This window comes from Triturus cristatus, chromosome 7 (genome assembly GCF_964204655.1).
Source record: "Triturus cristatus chromosome 7, aTriCri1.1, whole genome shotgun sequence".
Taxonomy (NCBI): Eukaryota; Metazoa; Chordata; class Amphibia; order Caudata; family Salamandridae; genus Triturus; species Triturus cristatus.
Window position 1 is genome coordinate 741,205,917 of NC_140590.1, and position 19,146 is coordinate 741,225,062.

General features: G+C 47.3%; 1 protein-coding gene across 3 annotated transcripts in view; it reads left to right on the forward strand.

The window, feature by feature from the left end:
• The window catches only part of USP36 (ubiquitin specific peptidase 36), a 698,649-nt gene that overhangs the window by 646,793 nt on the left and 32,710 nt on the right, over nt 1-19,146 (forward strand). For all 3 annotated transcript variants that reach the window (XM_085617464.1, XM_085617466.1, XM_085617465.1), the window contains 3 exons: nt 4,554-4,721; nt 10,829-10,944; nt 13,044-13,183. In XM_085617464.1, the coding sequence (XP_085473590.1) occupies nt 4,554-4,721; nt 10,829-10,944; nt 13,044-13,175 (416 nt within the window). In that variant the 3' untranslated portion in view covers nt 13,176-13,183. The remainder of the gene's footprint in view (nt 1-4,553; nt 4,722-10,828; nt 10,945-13,043; nt 13,184-19,146) is intronic.

Sequence of the window (19,146 nt, forward strand, 5' to 3'; positions counted from 1 at the left end):
TATAGCTGGAGAGCAAACAAAATCCTTGATGTAGTGTTCCTTAAACGACAACTGGATGAACGTTAAATTGCGTGGCTGCGATGAACCATTTGGCAGTTCTACATGCTGTTGCACAAGTTGTGGATAGGATCGAATGTAAAGCATGCTGTAAAACGTCTCTTGTACTTGCCGCCAGACTTCTTCATGCACCAAGCGGTGCACAGCAAGCAAATGAGAGTGAGAGAAGGAAGTGGTGACTGAAATGGGAGGATGCCAGCAAACAAGCCGCACAGAGGTCACATGCGTGCACCCACTTTTAGAACGTTCCCAGCTCCTCTCACCTCAAGAAATAGAAGGCGGTGAAACCAGCAGAAAACTCTCTCTACATGTAGCCCTATTTTAGTGGTCATGAAATGTGCCAGAGTTCCCATGCTGACGTGGATTTCCAAATCCAGAACGAAAATCCCAAGTCATACTTATTCGAAAGCCCCCGGAAGCGGTAGTATTTGCTAATACTGTAATCCTGACCAGCGGTGCACTTTGATCCTATGATAACCTCGGACGGCATCAAGTGTACGTGGATGGCACATGACGGGAACCACCATAGTCAGGCGCTAGCATGCCAAACAAAAGATGGCGGCACGCCGTGCCGGAAGGCTCACGGCGCGTTCGTGCCCCAAAAAGTGTAATTTAGTGAGTTCTTACGGCGTGAGAGGTCGTGTCGTCATGGAGCATCCACGAGGAGATTCGCGCGGCACCAACAGTGAGTTAAGAAGCGTGCCATTCCCTCACAGTTTGAATACGGTGTGCAACTGCCAATCTGTAAACCGGCCCAACAGAAATCTGGCAAATGGAACGGTTAAACGGACATATAAGCAAGGTGTCTGGTGATAGAAACTGTAAAGGAGAAGCAAATGACTTACCAGCAATGTCCCATCACTTGTCGACACAGACACATCGTAGGTAGGCAGAAAAAAACAGCACAAATTAAAGCTGACTCGTCAGCAAAGTCCTGCACCAATAAAAGTACCACATTGTAGGCTGAAGCAAAACAAAACATGGCACACAGATGTGGTTTAGATAGTCCCTTGGTCAGGAATACTTTATGCACACAGCAGAAAGCATAACATGAAGATATTCGTCGTGACAAAACACAGCAGCCAAACTGATACCGTAACACAAAAGGTGCTGAGGATCACACTGCGTAGGCAGCAACATGACTCCATTACATGCCGCGTTGTAGTTCCACAATGTCGTAGAGTGTGTGCCAGGGAATGCACCAGCGTGACTGAGATGAATTTTCTACCTGTAAAGATGATGTGCTGGAAGTCACAAGCAGTGGAGGTAAAACCAAAGTCCAAATGCGTAATAATAAATGAGCACAAAACGCCTGGGCGAGGGCTGTCCGATGGAGAGGACACTGGTGGGGCTGAGAGGCGTAGTGCTTCATCTTTTCTATTTTCTTGATGTCTTCTTTTCTTTTCTGAATAAGACTTGTCTCCCTTGTTGTTATCATAGATATTAGGTGAGGGACACGCATGTATCATGGTCTTATTTATACCTTTCTAGTGGATACCTCCTTGTGTACTTCTTTTTGCCAGGAAATGTAGGCTGTAGTTGTGTTGTGTTGTCTTCAGGTCCTCTTTTGTTCGCCAGGTACCTGAGATCCGCTTGTTTCACGTAGGTTCATCACCAACTTGTCACCAAATAAATGTAGTAAGGAGGTCAACGCTTGTAGGATGTAATTAAAGATGATTTATTCAAGCAGGTAACATGTTGAATAGTTCCGGACAACAGGTAGTTGAGTTGTGAAGGGGAGCCCCACCAGGAGCAGCCTACCTGCTGCTCAGCCCATGCTCAACTGTCACTTCACCTCTCAGTCTCCCAACATTCCGAGGCACATCATAACTCCAACATTCTATTGAGCACACAGCACACACACTGGTTGAGAAGGGGATGTAAATTACATGACATTAACAAGAGCAGGATACTACACCAATCCTTTCAGCAGGGATGTTATCAAGCATAGGCTGATCTAGTGAAACATACAAGTCAGATAGCATGGCACAGTATATATCCTTAGCCACACAGCATTGAAGGCAGATGCCTTTCTTCGGGTGTCAGGACCATATGTCCCCCATTTCTGGAAGATGGACCAGTGAAAAACTGCTCAACATCAGTGTGAACTTAGTCAGTGTTTCTAACACTGAAAGATTTCCAAACATACTTCAAGGCAAAAATGTACTGGTAAGCACAAATCACATGACAACCATCTATTTGATTTGAAAACCAGGAGGAACATACTCAACACGTTTGTCTCAAACAGCACTAAAGATATGGCACTGGGCACTGAAATGCCACATCTGCTTCCTAGCACAACACCTTCCCGGGACAGACAACTACCTTGCAGACTTCCTCTTACATGGTCAAAACGCACATTAGAGAGTGAACTGAATCTATTTTCCCAACTAGTACTACCAGCGATGGGGCAAAATGAACATAGGCCTGTTTGCCACTGTCAAAAAACAACAAATGCCCATGCTTTGCATCCATGTTGAACACCCTCAAAGTCTAGAAAATGCTCTGTGGCTAAACTGGTCATGGATGTTTACATAAGATTTTCTACCTCTTTTGTTGTTTCCAGCAGTTGGATAAAAAAATGTGACTATGATCTTAATTGCACCAACGAGGTATGATACGCAGTTGCTTGATGTCCATGTAGCTACACTTCATGGTAAAAAAATGTTCAAACTTGTTGGCACTGCAAAGCAACCAAATTTACCATCCCAGTCCACAATTAGTCCATAGATTTGGCTCTTGAAGTTTTTGAATTTAGATAACTTGCCATTGGAGGATAAGGAACCACACCACCTCACAACATGGGCATACTATGAGGCAAAATTGAGACGCTTGATTTATTGTGAATGAACATGTGCAACACCTTTATTGCACTCAGGAAACAAACCTATCCTCCACCTATATCAGAATATTTGTCAGCAGTAGCACTCTACTATCAAAGTAGACAATCAATTTTTATTGGTAAAATCCCTGTCATGAAAAACTTTTTAAAGGTTTAAAAAGTGATGTCCCATAGAGGGCACCCTATGTGGCATTTGAGATCTGAACATTGTCTTGCCAAGACCTATGGCTCTGCTTTTTGAGCAACTACACTCTTACTCACTTCACACGATCATATTGAAAGGTGCATTTCTGTACAGTTAGCACACACCAAGTTCTATCAGCGAAGAAGCCTTTCATTCAGGCACACAAAGACAAAATAGTTTTTTGCTCTCGTCCATGTTTCCTTCCAAATGCGTCAAACACTTGTCACTTCTGTCAAACCATTGAGTATCCGGTATGCTTTTAAAACCCTTAAAGCAGAGTAGAAATTGAACTGCATTTACTAGATTTCAAACGAGTACCTATGAGCCTCATATCCTAAGAAAGACATTTACCTAAGACAAAGTAGTTGCTTATCTCATACATACTCTCTTATTTCTAAAGCTGGCATAGCCAAATGGATTTTGCAGTGCTTTCAGGTGTGTTGTGTACAAGCAACTGGCAGTACACAGATTTTACGCAGGTATCATTTAGCACTTAATAAAGTGCTACAGTGGCTTCCCTGCACAGCATCCCACATACCATTATTGGCAAGGCTGCAACATATTCATCTGCTCATATAGGTACAAAACATTACAGTTATCACATTTATGCAAAAAAACGGTGCCCAAGTGGGTCAAACAGTCTCACAAACATTACTTGTTAGAGCTACCTTTACTTACCATCCCCTGCAGTCTAAAGGCGTTGAGGCACTGGTTTTGAACCAGTGCACAGCATATGCTCTACAGTAATATATGCCTCAAACAATGTTTTTTTACCTGTAACCAACTGTAGCTTGTTGTGTTGTATATTCACATCCACTACCCATCTCTCTGGTGAACATAAAGTAGTAGTGATATTTGATCGTATTAATGATTTCATACCTTACTTGACACACACCTCCAGACACACCGCTTCCTATTGGGAAGAAAACACAATCTCACGTAGCGTTTGTGCTGATGCATTGTGGCTTTCGGCTATGTTATTAAGAGTCCTCACAAGCAAAATTATTAACTGTAATATTCCAACACTAGGTTATATAGCCTGTAAAAGACAACAAAACAAGCTACAGGCAGTTAGTTTAGGTAGGCAACATTATACGTATTTTCCTAGATTCCACCGGACATCCAGAAATATTCCATCATTTCTGAATAGTAGAGAATATTCTCAGATGGAAACCTGTCATGAGACGATCACTCTCGTCTCATGGTGGCCTAATGTGTTGAAAGCTCCAAATTGTTTATAATTAGTTGTATTTTTGCATGTGTGGGTTAGTGATGTTTCTCACCTGTGATGGGCCAAAGTATGATTGTTTATTATTGAGGACATTCTGTTAATTCAGAAATTCTCCAGGTTTTTGTGATTGATATGGACACCAAAGGTTTTATAGGTATGTTTTTTACCAGAATTTTTACCAGAATTATGGCATTTTAGTACAGGTTAAGCATTATTATGGGTATTTTCTGTCTCCCCAGCTGCAGTATTCATGTGGGATAGTCAGGTGCACGATGGGTACAGGCGTACTTCCAGCATGGAAACCCCAGCATCCACTGCACCTGGCCTATCCTGGGATGGAAGTAAGGACTCTAATGTGGTGCTGGAACTTCTGAAGAATTCCTCAGACAAAGCTTACGGGACTCAAGGTAACCTCCCTCTTCTCTGAGAATGCATACTGTATTGTGGCTTGTTACTTGGTGTTCTATCTACTGGACCGCGCAACTTTCTGATGGATACTTCTCAACACAGATTCCTTGCTTTAGAATTCTCGAACATGTGGTAGTGATTCAAGAAATAATTTTCAAGAAATGCTCCTGGGAGCTGCTAGGTGACGCCATGCAGCTTTACGCTGACTCTAACGCCTTAGAACTGATAGTGTGGAGTTCAACATGAGCAAAACTTCTATACACTAAAATCTGTTACTTTCTTTTCGCGCCCTTCAACATGGATCCAAAGCTCCACTCCTAAATTTGTTTACCTATCAACTCCTAAAAAGAAACCCAGTGTGCTACAGAACGACGTGCCATCCTTAAACTATATATTTCAAACTATGCCATGACTGTAGAAAACATTGGTCTGTTACTGACCCACAGAACGATTGTCTGTACTGTCTAGGCACAGGACTCAACTCTAAACGCTGCAGTAAATGTGCCAACATGCCCCTGAAGGCAATATAGGATCGAGAAGTCAAGTTGTACATTTCTGAATATATATGAAGTAGTCACAGCATTTATGTGAATCCCACACCCAGGTTGCGGACACAGACTGTTTCCTGCTCTCTGGGCCATTCCCTTAAGAGGTCTACTTCTGGGTTGAAGTCCAAACAGGAAAAAGCGAAGTGAGACTCTACCCCATCCTACGACCCTGTATCCCAGGTGAAAGTGCAATGGTGTCACCATGTCAGTTGGTCTCCCTCTGGTCCCGCGGTCACAGCAGATTCCTCAACTGATCCCAGTGTTCCCTGAGCTTTCCAAGCCATCGGCACTGTTGCAGCACATCGAGGCATTAAAGGGTCTAGGCTGCAGATATTCAGTGCCCATTGGGCCCCAGTGGGCTCCCTTGTGAAAATTCTGCAGTCTGTGCCAATCACATCTGAGCCCTTGCTTCCCTTTAATCAAGCCATCAGAGATATATTGATGGGCACTTTTGAAAGCCCAGCTCTTGCCCACCAGAAGATAGGCAGGTAGCCAAGCTTCAGAGCAGGATTGGATGATCCTGATTTTCACGCAAACACCCTGCCACAGAGAGCCTCCTGTTTCAGGCTTCAGCCATCAAGTTGAACCCCAGTTTATTCCCTTTAACTTCTCTGGATAGGCAGTCCAAGAGGATTGAGGCATTAGGAAAACAAATGTGCTCAGCTAGTCTGTCAAAGATCTGTCAATGCATTGTAGTTTTGGGTCTTTACATGCATGCCCTTTAGGACACGGCTTGCATGGTCTTGCTGGTAGTCCTGCAAGACCTTAGGATCTCTTTTGCACAATTCATGGTGTTCAGGATGCGTCCAAATATGTGCTTTGTGTTGGCTTTGATACTACTGATTGCTTGGGAAGGGCAGTTGGTACAAGTGTTGTGCTCTGCTGCTGCATGTGGATGCAGCCCAGAGAATGTTTAGGAGATGTACATGCCTCTTTCATGGGTATGCCCTTTGTTGGCTCACTTTTTTTTGTCAAAAAGCTTATGCTGCCGTGGACAGTTTTCACCGCTCTAGAGCCATGGTGCTATCCCTGAGTTTCTTATCTCCTGCCAAACAGGTCCCACATTAATTCAGATGCTACTCCAGTGAGCTTCCATATAGACTGTGACATTTGCCCCAACCTCAGGAGCAATAGTCACCCCAGTCCTTATGAGACCTTGGATATGGGGTTGGCAGCTGGGTCACTAGCCCTCTTCCCCTGCAGCAACAGCTACCAAGCTGCTTTAGTTTGCCCTTTGCGGTACTTTCCCATCCCATGAAGATATTTTCTCCCAGTATGGCGATCAGGTGATTATACAAATCCTTCAACATGGCTATGCCCTACACTTTCTTTTTACTCTGCCAAATTCCCTCAAGCCCCCCCACACACAAACATACATCCGACCAACTTTCTGAGGAAAACTTCTCCATTCTGTTAAAAAAAGATACTAGTGTTGCTCTCCCAAGATCCTACTAAGAGGAACAGGTTTTGGGCTTTGGAAGAGGAGAGGGTTGTTAATCTTGTTATTTCTTTGTGTTGAAAAAGAACAGAGCCCTCTGGCCTTCATTTGGCCTTCGGAAGGACAAATTAAAAATGCTCACACTGGCCTAGATCTTGGTTGCTCTAGACTTGGAGGACTGTATGGGGTCTTGGGATCTGCAGGACGTGTTTTTTTTATTTTGCCCATCCTGTAGTCCCAGAGATATTGCCTATGGTTTAAGGTCGGCCAGAAGCAGTCTGGTGGCAGTGCTTCTCTTTGGCCTTTGACCACAGCTCGGTGGGTCACAAAAGCGATGGCAGTGATTGCCACACATCTTTGGAGGTTGAAGGTGCCAGTTTTCCTTTACTTAAATGACTGGCTGTCGAAGGCGGGCTCTCCATAGTCCATCATAGACCAGCTCCAAATGACTGCAAACTTCTCGACATTCTTGGGGTTCTCAACCAAAGTTGCACTTGACTTCTTTGCGGAGGCTGGCATTCGTTGGAGTTATCCGATACTCTGTGCAGTTCAGGGTCTTTGCTCTGCCACGAGTCCAGGACATTTGTGCTTTGATCCTGATGTTTCATCATCTGTCCAGGATCTCAGTGAGAGCATTTCTGATAATTCTTGGTAGGGCTGGATGATAAAATCCGCTCCGCCAGCGAAGTCGACAGAATTTTGGCTACTCTGCCTTACGATTATAGTGCAGGGTTTCAGCCAAATGCCTTGAACTGCCGCGTGGTTTAGTTTTTGGTCACGGGTGGCTCGCTAACAGTAAGTTGGTGACCGAGATTTGCCACTAGCATGATGAAATAGGTCGATGGGAGGGCACCCAGCTCGATTTCTCCAACCCAGGCAGTAACGATCGCTGTCAGAAAGATGTCGCTAGAGTAGAAATTCTACTCGACCGGCAGCAAAATCACCTCAAGAAGCAGCGCCCTCTGGCGCATCTCGTGGTGCCATTAGCGCTGATCTTTCAGCACCGAACGAGCTCCCGGTACAAAATCAGAGCGCAAGCAGGGCAATGTGCCTATTTCTACCAGTTTGTAGAATTCTGCAGAGTGAAACTCTGCGAGTTCCTCCTACTCCTACTTCTGGGCCTCTTCTTTCTTGCTTCTTCGTGGTCGACCACGCGCTATGGCACATGCAGACGTCTCTGCAATGGAAACTGAAGTTCCATTGGACCCAGCACCAAGAAATCTATCAGATGTCAACCAGATTTCGGAAGAGACTGCTCACGATTTGCAGTGGTGGCTACTTGAATGCAATTGTTCCCGCAGCAGGCCCCATTCCCTTCCATACCCAGAGCTGACGGATGCATCACTACTGGGTTGGGGAGGTTAGCTGGAGGAAGGGAAGCTCATTTGGAGGTAGTGGAGATAAGAGGGCTGTAGTCTCCGATAGAAGCCCAGCTCCACATCAGGCTGTTGAAGTAATGGGCCATTCTTGCAATGAAGGTTTTCCTGCAGATCAACAGAAAAAGACTAGTGCAGGTTCTCCCAGACAACACCACTACCATGTTGTATTGGAACAAGCAGGGCGGAGTAGGAACCTGGATTCATTGTCCGAAAGCTCTGTGCCTCTAGAGTTGTTTGGAGCATCAGGGCATTTCCCTGGTTGTTAACCACTTGGCAGGATCCTTGAATGCCAGAGCAGGCTAGCTAAATAGATGGCATCTGGCAGATCACGATTAGCGTCCACATCCTGAGATGGCGCACTGCATCTTCCACCAGTGGAGGGAATCCTGGCTAGATCTTTTTCTCCACCATCAAACATGCAGTATCAAAAGGTTTTTTGCATTGGAGTTTTCACAAGAACGTTCAATAGAACATGCATTCTGACTGGAATATGACACGGGATCCCTGTACGCCTTACCACCCCTGTCTTTCCTGTCCCAATTTTTTTTAAATCAGGAGCGACAGGGCCCAAGTCATCCTAGTGGTCCAGATTGGGCTTGGAAAGGGTGGTACCTGGAACTTCTGGACGTAACTGTCTTCTGATCAAGATTCCCTTTCTTGAGCATTATCTGTCACAGTAGCAGGGCACTATCCTGCACCTGAACCTGCACAATTTATACATCCATTTGTGGAGTTTGGTGGGTGGAAGTAGACTACCTTCGATCTGCTGCCTGAAGAGGTGAACCTCATTCTCGCTGCCAGACACCCTTGCAAAGAGTGTTAGATGATATGGTGTTACACCCAGACCTGCCAACTTTAAAACTGGGGAACCAGGTTTGAGTCTGCGTCAGCTCAACACCCCATCATTCTTGGCAAATCGCCTAATCTCCCCATGCCTAAAAAAAGTTACTTTGTGTAATGTAACTAGTGTTCCAATGCCTTTGGGTTGGGTTTGTACTATATAAAACTGCAAAAAAACAAAAAAGTCAACTTATGCTGGGTGACAAATTTAGGGCCTAGTGTGGCCTTTTACAAGCCAAGCTGTTGGATGTTCTTTTCTTTGCTTTGTCGCTGGCCGACCAAAGCCTTGCAGCAAGCTCTGTGGAACATTATTTGTCGGCCCTTTTGGCCTTTATACTTTTGCTGGACCAACTGCCCATGTTTAAATCACCTTCTGTGATAAGGTTTATAAAAGGTTCAAACCAGTTTCCTCCCAAAACATTTGTAATAGCAAGGTGGGACTTAATTTGGTCTTAACTTCTCTCTTGTGAACGCCATTCAAGCCACAGCATAGTTGATCATTGCATCTCCTGACTTCAAACACTGTCTTCCTCATTGTGATCACACCCTCTTGTCGCTTGAGTAAATTACAGGCACTCAGTGTAACCGCTGTACACCACTTTTTACCCCAGACAAGTTGGTGTAGAGGACTCAGGCAGTGTTAATGCGTAAAGTTGTGACACTTTTTCACATCTGGTAATCCCGCTTTCTTTGCCCCACTTATTGCTTGAAAGAGGAGAGGCTGTAGTTGCTGTACCTAAATTGGGCGTTTAGCTTTCATATTGATCATACCAAGTAACACTTTGTCTGGACAATCAGCTTTTTGTGGGATTCGCCCAGGTGAAGAAATGGAACTCTGTGCAGAAGAGTACTATATCGAGGTTAAATGTCCTCTGCATCAAGTTCTGCTACAGCCTGGCCAAGAAGTGGCCCACAGAAGGTCTCGGAGTTCATTCCACTTGGGCCAAGGCTGCTACCACTGTGTAGGCATGCCTGTTCTTGACATCTGTCAGGCTTCACAAAGCAATACTGCCTTGACAGCCAGGTCCGGCGTGTATGGCATTTTACCCCTTTGGTCCTGCTAGAGATTTTGGTCTGAGCTACTCCAAAGACCCTCCACTTTTTGGGAGGTACTGTTTTGGTATATTTTTTTAGGTGAGGAATCTGCAATTAAAAGTATCCATCAGAAAAACACGTTACTTACTTTTGGTAACACTGGTAGCTACTCTAACCACAGATTTAGTGCTCTCTCATTTCCCCGTTCTCTTAAGTGACCTCTTTTTAACATTTAATAATGTTCCAAGTTGGTACAGAGTGTGTGTGGAGGCACATGGTGCCACCTAGTGGTGAGCGAGCAAGAGCATCTCTTGAAAGGTTCCGAATCCAGTCTAGTGATTGTGGAGCATTCTAAGGTGAGGAATCTGCAGTTACACAGACAATCCACCAGATAGAGCTCTACCGAAGGTAAGTAACTTGTTCTTCTGATCACGGCGTGACTGTGATTATGCTGATACATGTCTGAGTAATCCTTCTGTTTCTGACACACCCTTTCTCGTCACTTAGATTATATATGGTTGTAGAATTTTGTAAACCTGCTGAACACTAATCTAAATAATCCTTTAAAAGAGGCACTCTTCTGTGAGGTAGGACGGTTGTTAAATTTGCTGTATGTAGACTGTAATAGTGCACTCCAATTTATTCTGCTGTGCTAGTTCTAATGTACTAACCCTGCACTGGAAGGAATCCTCTTACAGTAACATTTTTAACATGCTGTTGCCCACGACTTTTACGAAAAGTGTGGCATTGACGATCGTTTCTGTGAATTTCTAGGACTGTCACACGTCCTCTTCACATAAGGCCTCTGTATAGCAGATGCCCATTCCCCTGTTAATTATGTACTGTTTTATTTCTCTGTCCTACAGTGCTGACTTGGGACGGGGCAGTGTCTGCCATAAGTCGGGACGCCATCCAGGACTTTAGGGATTCCAAAGACCAAACTGTAATCGATGAATGGGATGAGGAGTTTGACCGCGGGAAGGTAAGAATGACACTTCAAGATAACTGTTGATGTCTACCTCTTGAAATATGATAGTTGCTTAGAAGTATGAACTTTCAGCTACACAGGTCAAAGCAGTGCTTTAAATAGGGGCAAAATAGTGCAGGCACTCATTTAAATGTGGCGAGGGGGCGGGGCTTAGGGCAAGACATGCCGATACTTATTGACTTCGATACTACTTGCAGCACATACCAAAACACATGGGAAATGTCTTTCAATGAACAAAGCAGGTTTGTTTACTTATAACAAAAAACACGAAACCCAAAGGCGGCGATATTTCAACTATTCGTTGTTTTGTAAAATGTGCAACATACCTTTTTGCTGTTCTCGAGTGACACAGAAAGAAACAAGCAGACATGCACCGACAAACATTCCACACATTTCCACTAATATAACTTCCAAGAGTGTCTCTATTGTCTCCCCCCCCCCCCCTTCTCTCATTTTTCTCAACAATCACAGGCAAGCAAACATAAGCAGACACTTAACAAAAGAATCGGTACGCTTTACAGCCATTTGAACCTGGTTACCTCCCATGGCTTTCTTAATTACGCTATCACTGGGCTGCCTCGATGTCTGTTAACACCGATATGGTATGCAAATGAGCCCACGCTGAATTGTTCAGCTGGGCTCCGCGCAGGTCTATAGAAGTGCCTTAGTAATCAAAAAAAGGCCGCCAGCGTTTCATGAGTACCGGTACTCTTCTTGGCAGTAGAGAAGTGCCGGTACTCCGAGTGATACATCTAAGAAGTGCCGGTACTCAGTACCGGTGAGTACCGGCCCATTTAAAGCACTGGGTCAAAGTGAGACATAGGTTGCTCAGCATGTTTCAACAGAGCGGTCATTTTGGGGTAAATTGCTCCCTTTAGTCTGCCCCAGACTAAATCTCTTATGTGTTGCTGCATTGGGTTACGTACGCACTGGCTAAACCTACCTGAGCTTGCACATCAAGGATAGCCAATAGATTCGACGGCATACTGGTTTACTTTCTGAATTTGGCTCAACTGTGGCGCCTGGATTAATATGGCATTATTGATCAGTTTTCTATTTTACTGTTTCAGTGACAGCACTCATTCTCTTGGTTGGTTTGTTAGGCGTAGAGACAAGCGAGGCTTAAGGCAGGAGTAATCATGTAAGCAGTGATCAGTGTAGGATTTCAAGCTAGGTTGAGCACTTCTCAGATTTGTATGTCGCTAAATAAGTATTGAAGGTTCAGTAGAGATTTTGTGCTGCTATGATGAAAAAGTAAAGGGATGCATTCAGATGGGTAAGCAATGCGCTATCCCTACGAGACCTATGCCCTTAAATTGGAATGAGTTTGCTCCTACTAATCCTAAAGAATCTGTTAATTGGGAATGTTGTGTACCTGCTGAGATGAGTAGTCGAGTGTCAGTGTCCTAAATTAAAGTTGCTGCAATGAAAAATATTGTAGTTACAACGCAGTGTGTAAGAAGCTGTGCCATACAGCAATCTACTACGTTCTGCCTAATATTCCTGGGGCCAGGAGCTTTACATTTAAGACCATTGCTTTCCAAAAAAATGCAGGTTGCCTTTATTGTTAAGATGGAAATTATGGAGTCAATTACAATCTGGCGAATAACCAATCTGGAGCTCGGATTAAGGCTGTGTAAAACTTATTATTCGGCTGCTTACGCGTTGGGTCAACCATGGGTCACCTCTCCATGTTAATTAAATATTATTGTGATATTGTATATTGGTACGTGGGGAAACTGCAAGATGTATTATGTTTTCTTCTCTTCATGTTCCATGGATGTACTTTTTACATGTACAAGAAAGTCAAAAATAAAAAAAATGGTTAGGTGTTTGAACTGGTTCCGGAATCACCACAATTAAGCATTTTCAAAGAATGTGTAATTAAGTGAAAGTGGGTTTAGAAGCAAATCCCTGTGCTTCTGTAGTTGGAAGCATTAACATTGTCAACTATCTATTTTGCCATACAGAATGGCGCAGCATATCCTTACTGTATGTGTGCCAGGTCATTCTTGGGTACCTAATACAAGAGGGAACTGTAAAACACTGGTCGAGCCTTAGTTCTGACTACTCTAATATGACTTCGACTTCAGGTGAAAAAGGCAAAAAAGTTGAAGCAAGAAAGGAGGAGACGTCTCAATGCCTTTCAGAAGTTACAAAACAGACGCAACTTCTGGTCCATGACGCACCCCGGGAAATTTTCCAGCTTCAGTTCCAGGTTCTGAAAAATAAAGTGAGTGTATGAGATGTTATGTCCTTGTTTTGCAGGGAAAAGGAGAAGAGTATTGCTATTTTGATGTTGTCAGAAGAGTACTCAATACATGGTGCTAGAAACTGTATCAAATGTAAGTGTAATGAAGCTAAAGAACCCTATGCATTTATCTTTGCTCCTATGAGTCATGAGTAATGTTAATGTCTTACCCTCTGCTAAGACAGTGCACGTGCTGTCTGTTGGAAATTTGCTAGCTTTTGGTCGGCTTATAGCCTCCCGATTGTTTATCAAATTTGTTGGCTTTTTCACTCTGATTTGCTTGCTTTTTTTTCATCACCTTCTGTGGGCTTTCCTTTCTCTTCTGGCTTTTGTCCCTCACCTGGAGCTTGGTCTCATTACTGGTCTTTCCACTCTTCCCTTTTCAGGTATTATTTTTTTCCTTTTTGGTTAAGCACTCTACAAGAGTGTATATGTTTTACAGGTGCAGCTCTTGTTTATTTTGGGTACCTTTTTCTTGTCCGGGTTTCTCCCTTCCTGCGTTACCCTTCTTATTTCCTCCCCAACAGCCCACCTTCCATTACCGTTCTTGCTTCCCTACCCCTCCTCTGCTGTCCACATGCTTCCCCATGTCTGCCAGCCCACCGTCTGTGGTCCGTGTGCTTCCCCTACTGCCCATCCTCTGTTGTCTGTGTGCTTTCCCATCCCCCACCCTCCATTGAACTTGTACCACACCAATGCTCTCTTGTTTGTCCTTCTCCCCCTCACCTCCATCCTTCTCTCCCATCCTCCGTGTTGCCTTATCCCTTGCCTCCAACCCACTACCCTGGTTTTTTAAAATATCAAAAGCGGATTTTACACATTTTATTTACTGATCCATCTCATTTTGTTAAATAAGAGGAAAAAATGCTGGCCTTGGCTGGTAGGCATGTGCATCCGTGTTGGTGTGTGTACACAAAATGATGCAAAGGCTGTCATAGCGCTTTTCCTTTTTTAACATTATTTTCTGTCAAGCTGCACAACAGCTGCGCAGCTGTTCAGCATGGCTAAAAATCGCTGCCAAAGCCAATACGTCTCAAAGGCTAGACCTATTGACATTTAAAATACTTACTATTTCCAGTGACCACGTGAGCGGAGTCTGCTGCAACCCTTTATTGGCAGTTGATACCCTAGAATATCATTTGACGTGTAGTCTCTGGATTTATCCTCTTCCTGAAGAAAAGCTAGGACAAGAACGAAAGGAAATCATCCTGATCCTGTCAGTATGGATGATTGCCTTTCCTAAAAAGGTACACAGTAAACACTACATCTAGCTGCAGATTCCTTACCTTTAAGCTTCCATGCGTCGGGCTGGATCCACAACATTTTTGATAGCATTACCCCTGCGCGTCGATTGGTGGCATCGGTCAACTTCGCATGAGGTTGTAGGCGTTCAATCAATCCATCAGGGCATTAATAGAGCGCGCTACTCACCCGTGAGGGTCTCAAGGTGCTGAAGGGAAGGGGAGCCGCTACTGCTCGAATAGCCAGGTCTTGAGGTGTTTCCTGAAGGTGAGATGGTCCTGGGTCAGTCGTAGGTGTGCGGGGAGGGAGTTCCAGGTTTTGGCTGCCAGGTAGGAGAACGATCTTCCTCCGGTGGTGGTTCTGCGGATCCGAGGGACGGTAGCGATAGCGAGGCTGGCGGAGCGGAGCTGGCGTGTGGGGGTGTAGAACGAGAGGCGGCTGTTGAGGTATTCGGGGCCCATGTCGTGGAGTGCTTTGTGTGTGTGGGTGAGGAGCCTGAATGTGATCCTCTTACTGACAGGGAGCCAGTGCAGGTTTCTCAGGTGGGCGGATATGTGGCTCTGGCGAGGGATGTCGAGGATGAGTCGTGCGGCGGCGTTCTGTATGCGTTGGAGTCGTTTTTGAAGTTTGGCAGTGGTTCCTGCGTAAAGGGCGTTTCCGTAGTCCAGTCGGCTGGTGACGAGGGCCTGGGTGACTGTCTTTCTGGTTTTGGTGGGAATCCACCTGAAGATTTTTCGGAGCATGCGCAGGGTGTTGAAGCAAGAGGACGAGACGGCGTTGACTTGCTTGGTCGTTGTAAGCGAGGAGTCCAGGATGAATCCCAGGTTGCGTGCGTGGTCCGATGGTGTTGGTGCGGAGCCCAGCGCTGTGGGCCACCAGGAGTCGTCCCAGACGAATGGGGATTGTCTGAGGATGAGGACCTCCATCTTGTCTGAATTCAGCTTAAGGCGGCTGAGTTTCATCCATTCTGCGACATCCTTCATTCCTTCCTGGAGGTTGGTTTGGCGGTGGCTGGGTCTTTGGTGAGGGAAGAGTATCAGCTGGGTGTCGTCGGCGAAGGAGAGGATGTTGTGTTTGCGTGCGATGGCGGCGGCGAGGGGGCTCATGTAGATATTGAAGAGGGTTGGACTGAGCGAGGAGCCTTGGGGTACGCCACAGATGATCTCGGTGGCCGCTGAGCGGAAGGGAGGGAGGCGGACTCTCTGGGTTCTGTCGGAGAGGAACGAGGAGATCCAGTCCAGGGCCTTTCCTTGGATCCCAGTGTTGAAGAGGCGGGTTGTTAGGGTGCGATGGCATACGGTATCGAAGGCTGCCGAGAGGTCTAGGAGGATGAGAGCGGTAGTTTCCCCGTTGTCCATCAGGGTCCTGATGTCATCGGTGGCTGCAATGAGGGCGGTCTCTGTGCTGTGGTTGGCTCGGAATCCGGACTGGGATGGGTCGAGCGAGTTGTTTGCCTCGAGGAAAGCGGTCAGCTGTTTGTTGACGGTCTTCTCGATGACTTTAGCCGGGAAGGGAAGAAGAGAGATGGGGCGGAAGTTCTTGAGGTCTTTGGGGTCCGCTGTGGGTTTCTCCAGAAGGGCGTTGATTTCTGCGTGCTTCCAACTCTCGGGAAGGTGGCGGACGTGAAGGAGTTGTTTATGATGTTCCGGAGATGAGGTGCGATGATGATGTCGGCTTTGTTGAAGATGTGATGGGGGCATGGGTCAGAGGGGGAGCCGGAGTGGATGGAGTTCATGGCGTTGGTGGTGTCTTCAATGCTGATGGGGGTCCAGGCGCTGAGGGTGGTGGTCGGGGTCGTTGGTTCGATGACTGGAGACGTAGTCTGGGTCCCGAAGCTGTCGTGTATGTCTGCGATCTTGCGGTGGAAGTACGTGGCGAGGGAGTTGCAGAGGTCTTGTGATGGTGTGATGTCGTTGTTGCTGGCGCTGGGGTTGGAGAGCTCTTTGACGATGCTGAATAGTTCCTTGCTGTTGTGGGTGTTGTTGTCTAGCCGCTCTTTGAATGATGACCTTTTGGTGGAGCGGATCAGCTGGTGGTGTTCGCGTGTGGCGTTCTTGAGGGCTGCCATGTTTTCTGTTGTCCGTTCGTGGCGCCCGGTTTTTTCGAGGGTTCGGCAGGATTTCTTTGATTCTTTGAGGGCGTCTGTGAACCATGAGGTTTTCCTGTTGCCGGTCTTGCCTGGGGGGTTCTTCAGGGGGGCGAGGTCGTCGGCGCAGTGGGTGATCCACTGTGTGAGGTTGTGGGCTGCGTTGTTGGTGTCAGCGGTGTCGGCTGGTGGGTTCTGGCTCAGCGATGAGAGGAGCTGGTCTGTGGTGATTTTGCTCCAGCATCTGCGGGGGATCTGTTGCATGCGGTGGTGGGAAGTATTCTTTTTGAAGGTGAAGTGGATGCATCTGTGGTCGGTCCGGTGGAGTGGCTGAAGGAGACGTGGTTGGAGCAGCTGGGAGGCGGGAGCGGGGTGGCGAATGGGACAGCGGGGGCGGGGCCGCAGGGACGCAGCGGCGGGAAATGGCACAGGAGGAAGATGGGGGAAGGGCACATACGGAAAACAGCGGTGGTGCAAGCGCAAGTCAGGCAACAATGAAGGGGTACAGAAGGAAAAAACGGGGCAAGGGGCACAGAGCAAAACGAATACAGGCAACAGTGAAGGGGTACAGAAGGCAAAAACGGGGCAAGGGGCACAGAGCAAAACTAAAACGGCCAACAATGAAGGGGAGCAGAGGCAACGGGGGGCACAGAAGGAAGAAACTGCGGAAATGCGGAGGAACAGCCAACAGGTGTGAGGGGCACAGGAGGTCAAACGGCGGGAAGAAGGCGGTGGAAAACCGTGTGACAAGACAGACAGTGCGTGAGGACCAAGGGGGGCTCACGTATCAGCAGGCAGGCGGCAGGAGCAGGCGACAGCGGGGGCAGGCGTCACAGGAGGTCCGTGTGGCGGCTGGGGGGGCGACCTACCTGAAACAGGGTCAAAGGTCGCACCCTTCACCGCTGCACGACCTCCATATGAGGGGCTGTGGGAGGGAGGAGCAGCTGGGAAACGGGAGCGGGGTGGCGAATGGGACAGCGGGGGGCGGGGCCGCAGGGACGCAGCGGGGGGAAATGGCACAGGAGGAAGGCGGGGGGAAGGGCACAGACGGAAAACAGCGCAAGTCAGGCAACAATGAAGGGGTACAGAAGGAAAAAACGGGGCAACGGGCACAGAGCAAAACGAAAACAGGCAACAATGAAGGGGAGCAGAGGCAACAGGGGAGCACAGAAGGAAGAAACGGCGGAAATGCGGAGGAACAGGCAACAGGTGTGAGGGGCACAGGAGGTAAAACGGGGCAAGATGCACAGAGGAAGAACGGCGGAAAGAAGGCAGTGGAAAACCGAGTGACAAGACAGACAGTGCGTGAGGACCAAGGGGGGCTCACGTATCAGCAGGCAGGCGGCAGGAGCAGGCGACAGCGGGGGCAGGCCTCACAGCAGTAGGTCCGTGTGGCGGCGACCTACCTGAGGCAGGGTCTTGGCAAGGGTTCTTTATCATCGTGACATCTGCGCCATTTATATAGGCACCACCCCGGCGCGCTGAAGTCTGTTAATTTCTTTACACACCAGCCAGCGCAGATCTGTCTAAGAGAGCTAGCCCATGTCACTTTTTGACAGACTTTTTCGATTTTTTGTTGACTCCTTTTGGTGTGGTAGGTATGTCTAGTAAGAAAGCCTCGGGGTTCAAGCTGTGCGGCGCATGTAACCGCAGCATGTCGGTCACGGATCACCATTTGGTGTATCTCTGGTGCTTGGAGCGCAACCACAACACAAAGTCGTGCTCGGATTGTCAGGCCATGGCACCCGAAGGCTTTAAGGGAGCGGTCTCCAAAGCTGATCGTGGCCCGGCGCCATGGAGGTCACCTCGTCGATCCCATCTTGGTCGAGGGGAAGTGCCAAGCACCACTCAGGGGGGGAGGAGTCAAAGTCTTACTTCTCGTAGTCCTCTTGGTCAGGTAAGAAGCAGCATAAAAAGCACAAAGTTAAAGTGTGATTCGACTTCGCCCTGTCCGTCGGGTGCAGAGCCTGAGGAGCCTGGGCATTCAATGTCCCGCATTTTCAGAGCAGGTGCCTGGGTCAGCTCTGCGTTTTCCTCCCTTTCCGGGGCTGGGAGTGACCCCCACCCAACTAAAAGAATTTTATGATGTCATGTACACCATATTTGGGTGGCCTGATCCTGCCGGCATGCCTTTAGACCCGCAGGTTCAGCTGAAGGAGACCCCGTGGTTTCCGCGTCTTCGGCCCCGGCCATGGCCTCCACATGGATCTGTACCTCTGCGACCTTCCCCAGCGATGCGTCCGAGTTCAAGCCCCTCAGTGGCACCTCCCCCATCCTCAATCCAGCCGACACAGAGCCGGTCGGGCGTTCAACGAGCCATACAGCTCCATGCCATTCAACCTGCTGTATTCTGAAGGGTTAGGCATGGATGATGAAGGCTGGAAGAGGCAGCAGGATCCGTTAGAAATCCTGCAACCCAATTAAGATCTAGACTTGTATGAGGACATGAATGATGCTAGCGTTCTGGACATCTCCCCAGATTCTGGCATGCTGTCTTCACCTAACTTGGCTATTGATGGAGCTTCATTCACAATGGTGGTGCATAGGGCCGCGGAAGTCTTGGACCTGCAGCTTCCTACAATGGCAGGCAAGACTAACGTCCTGATCGAGGTCCTGC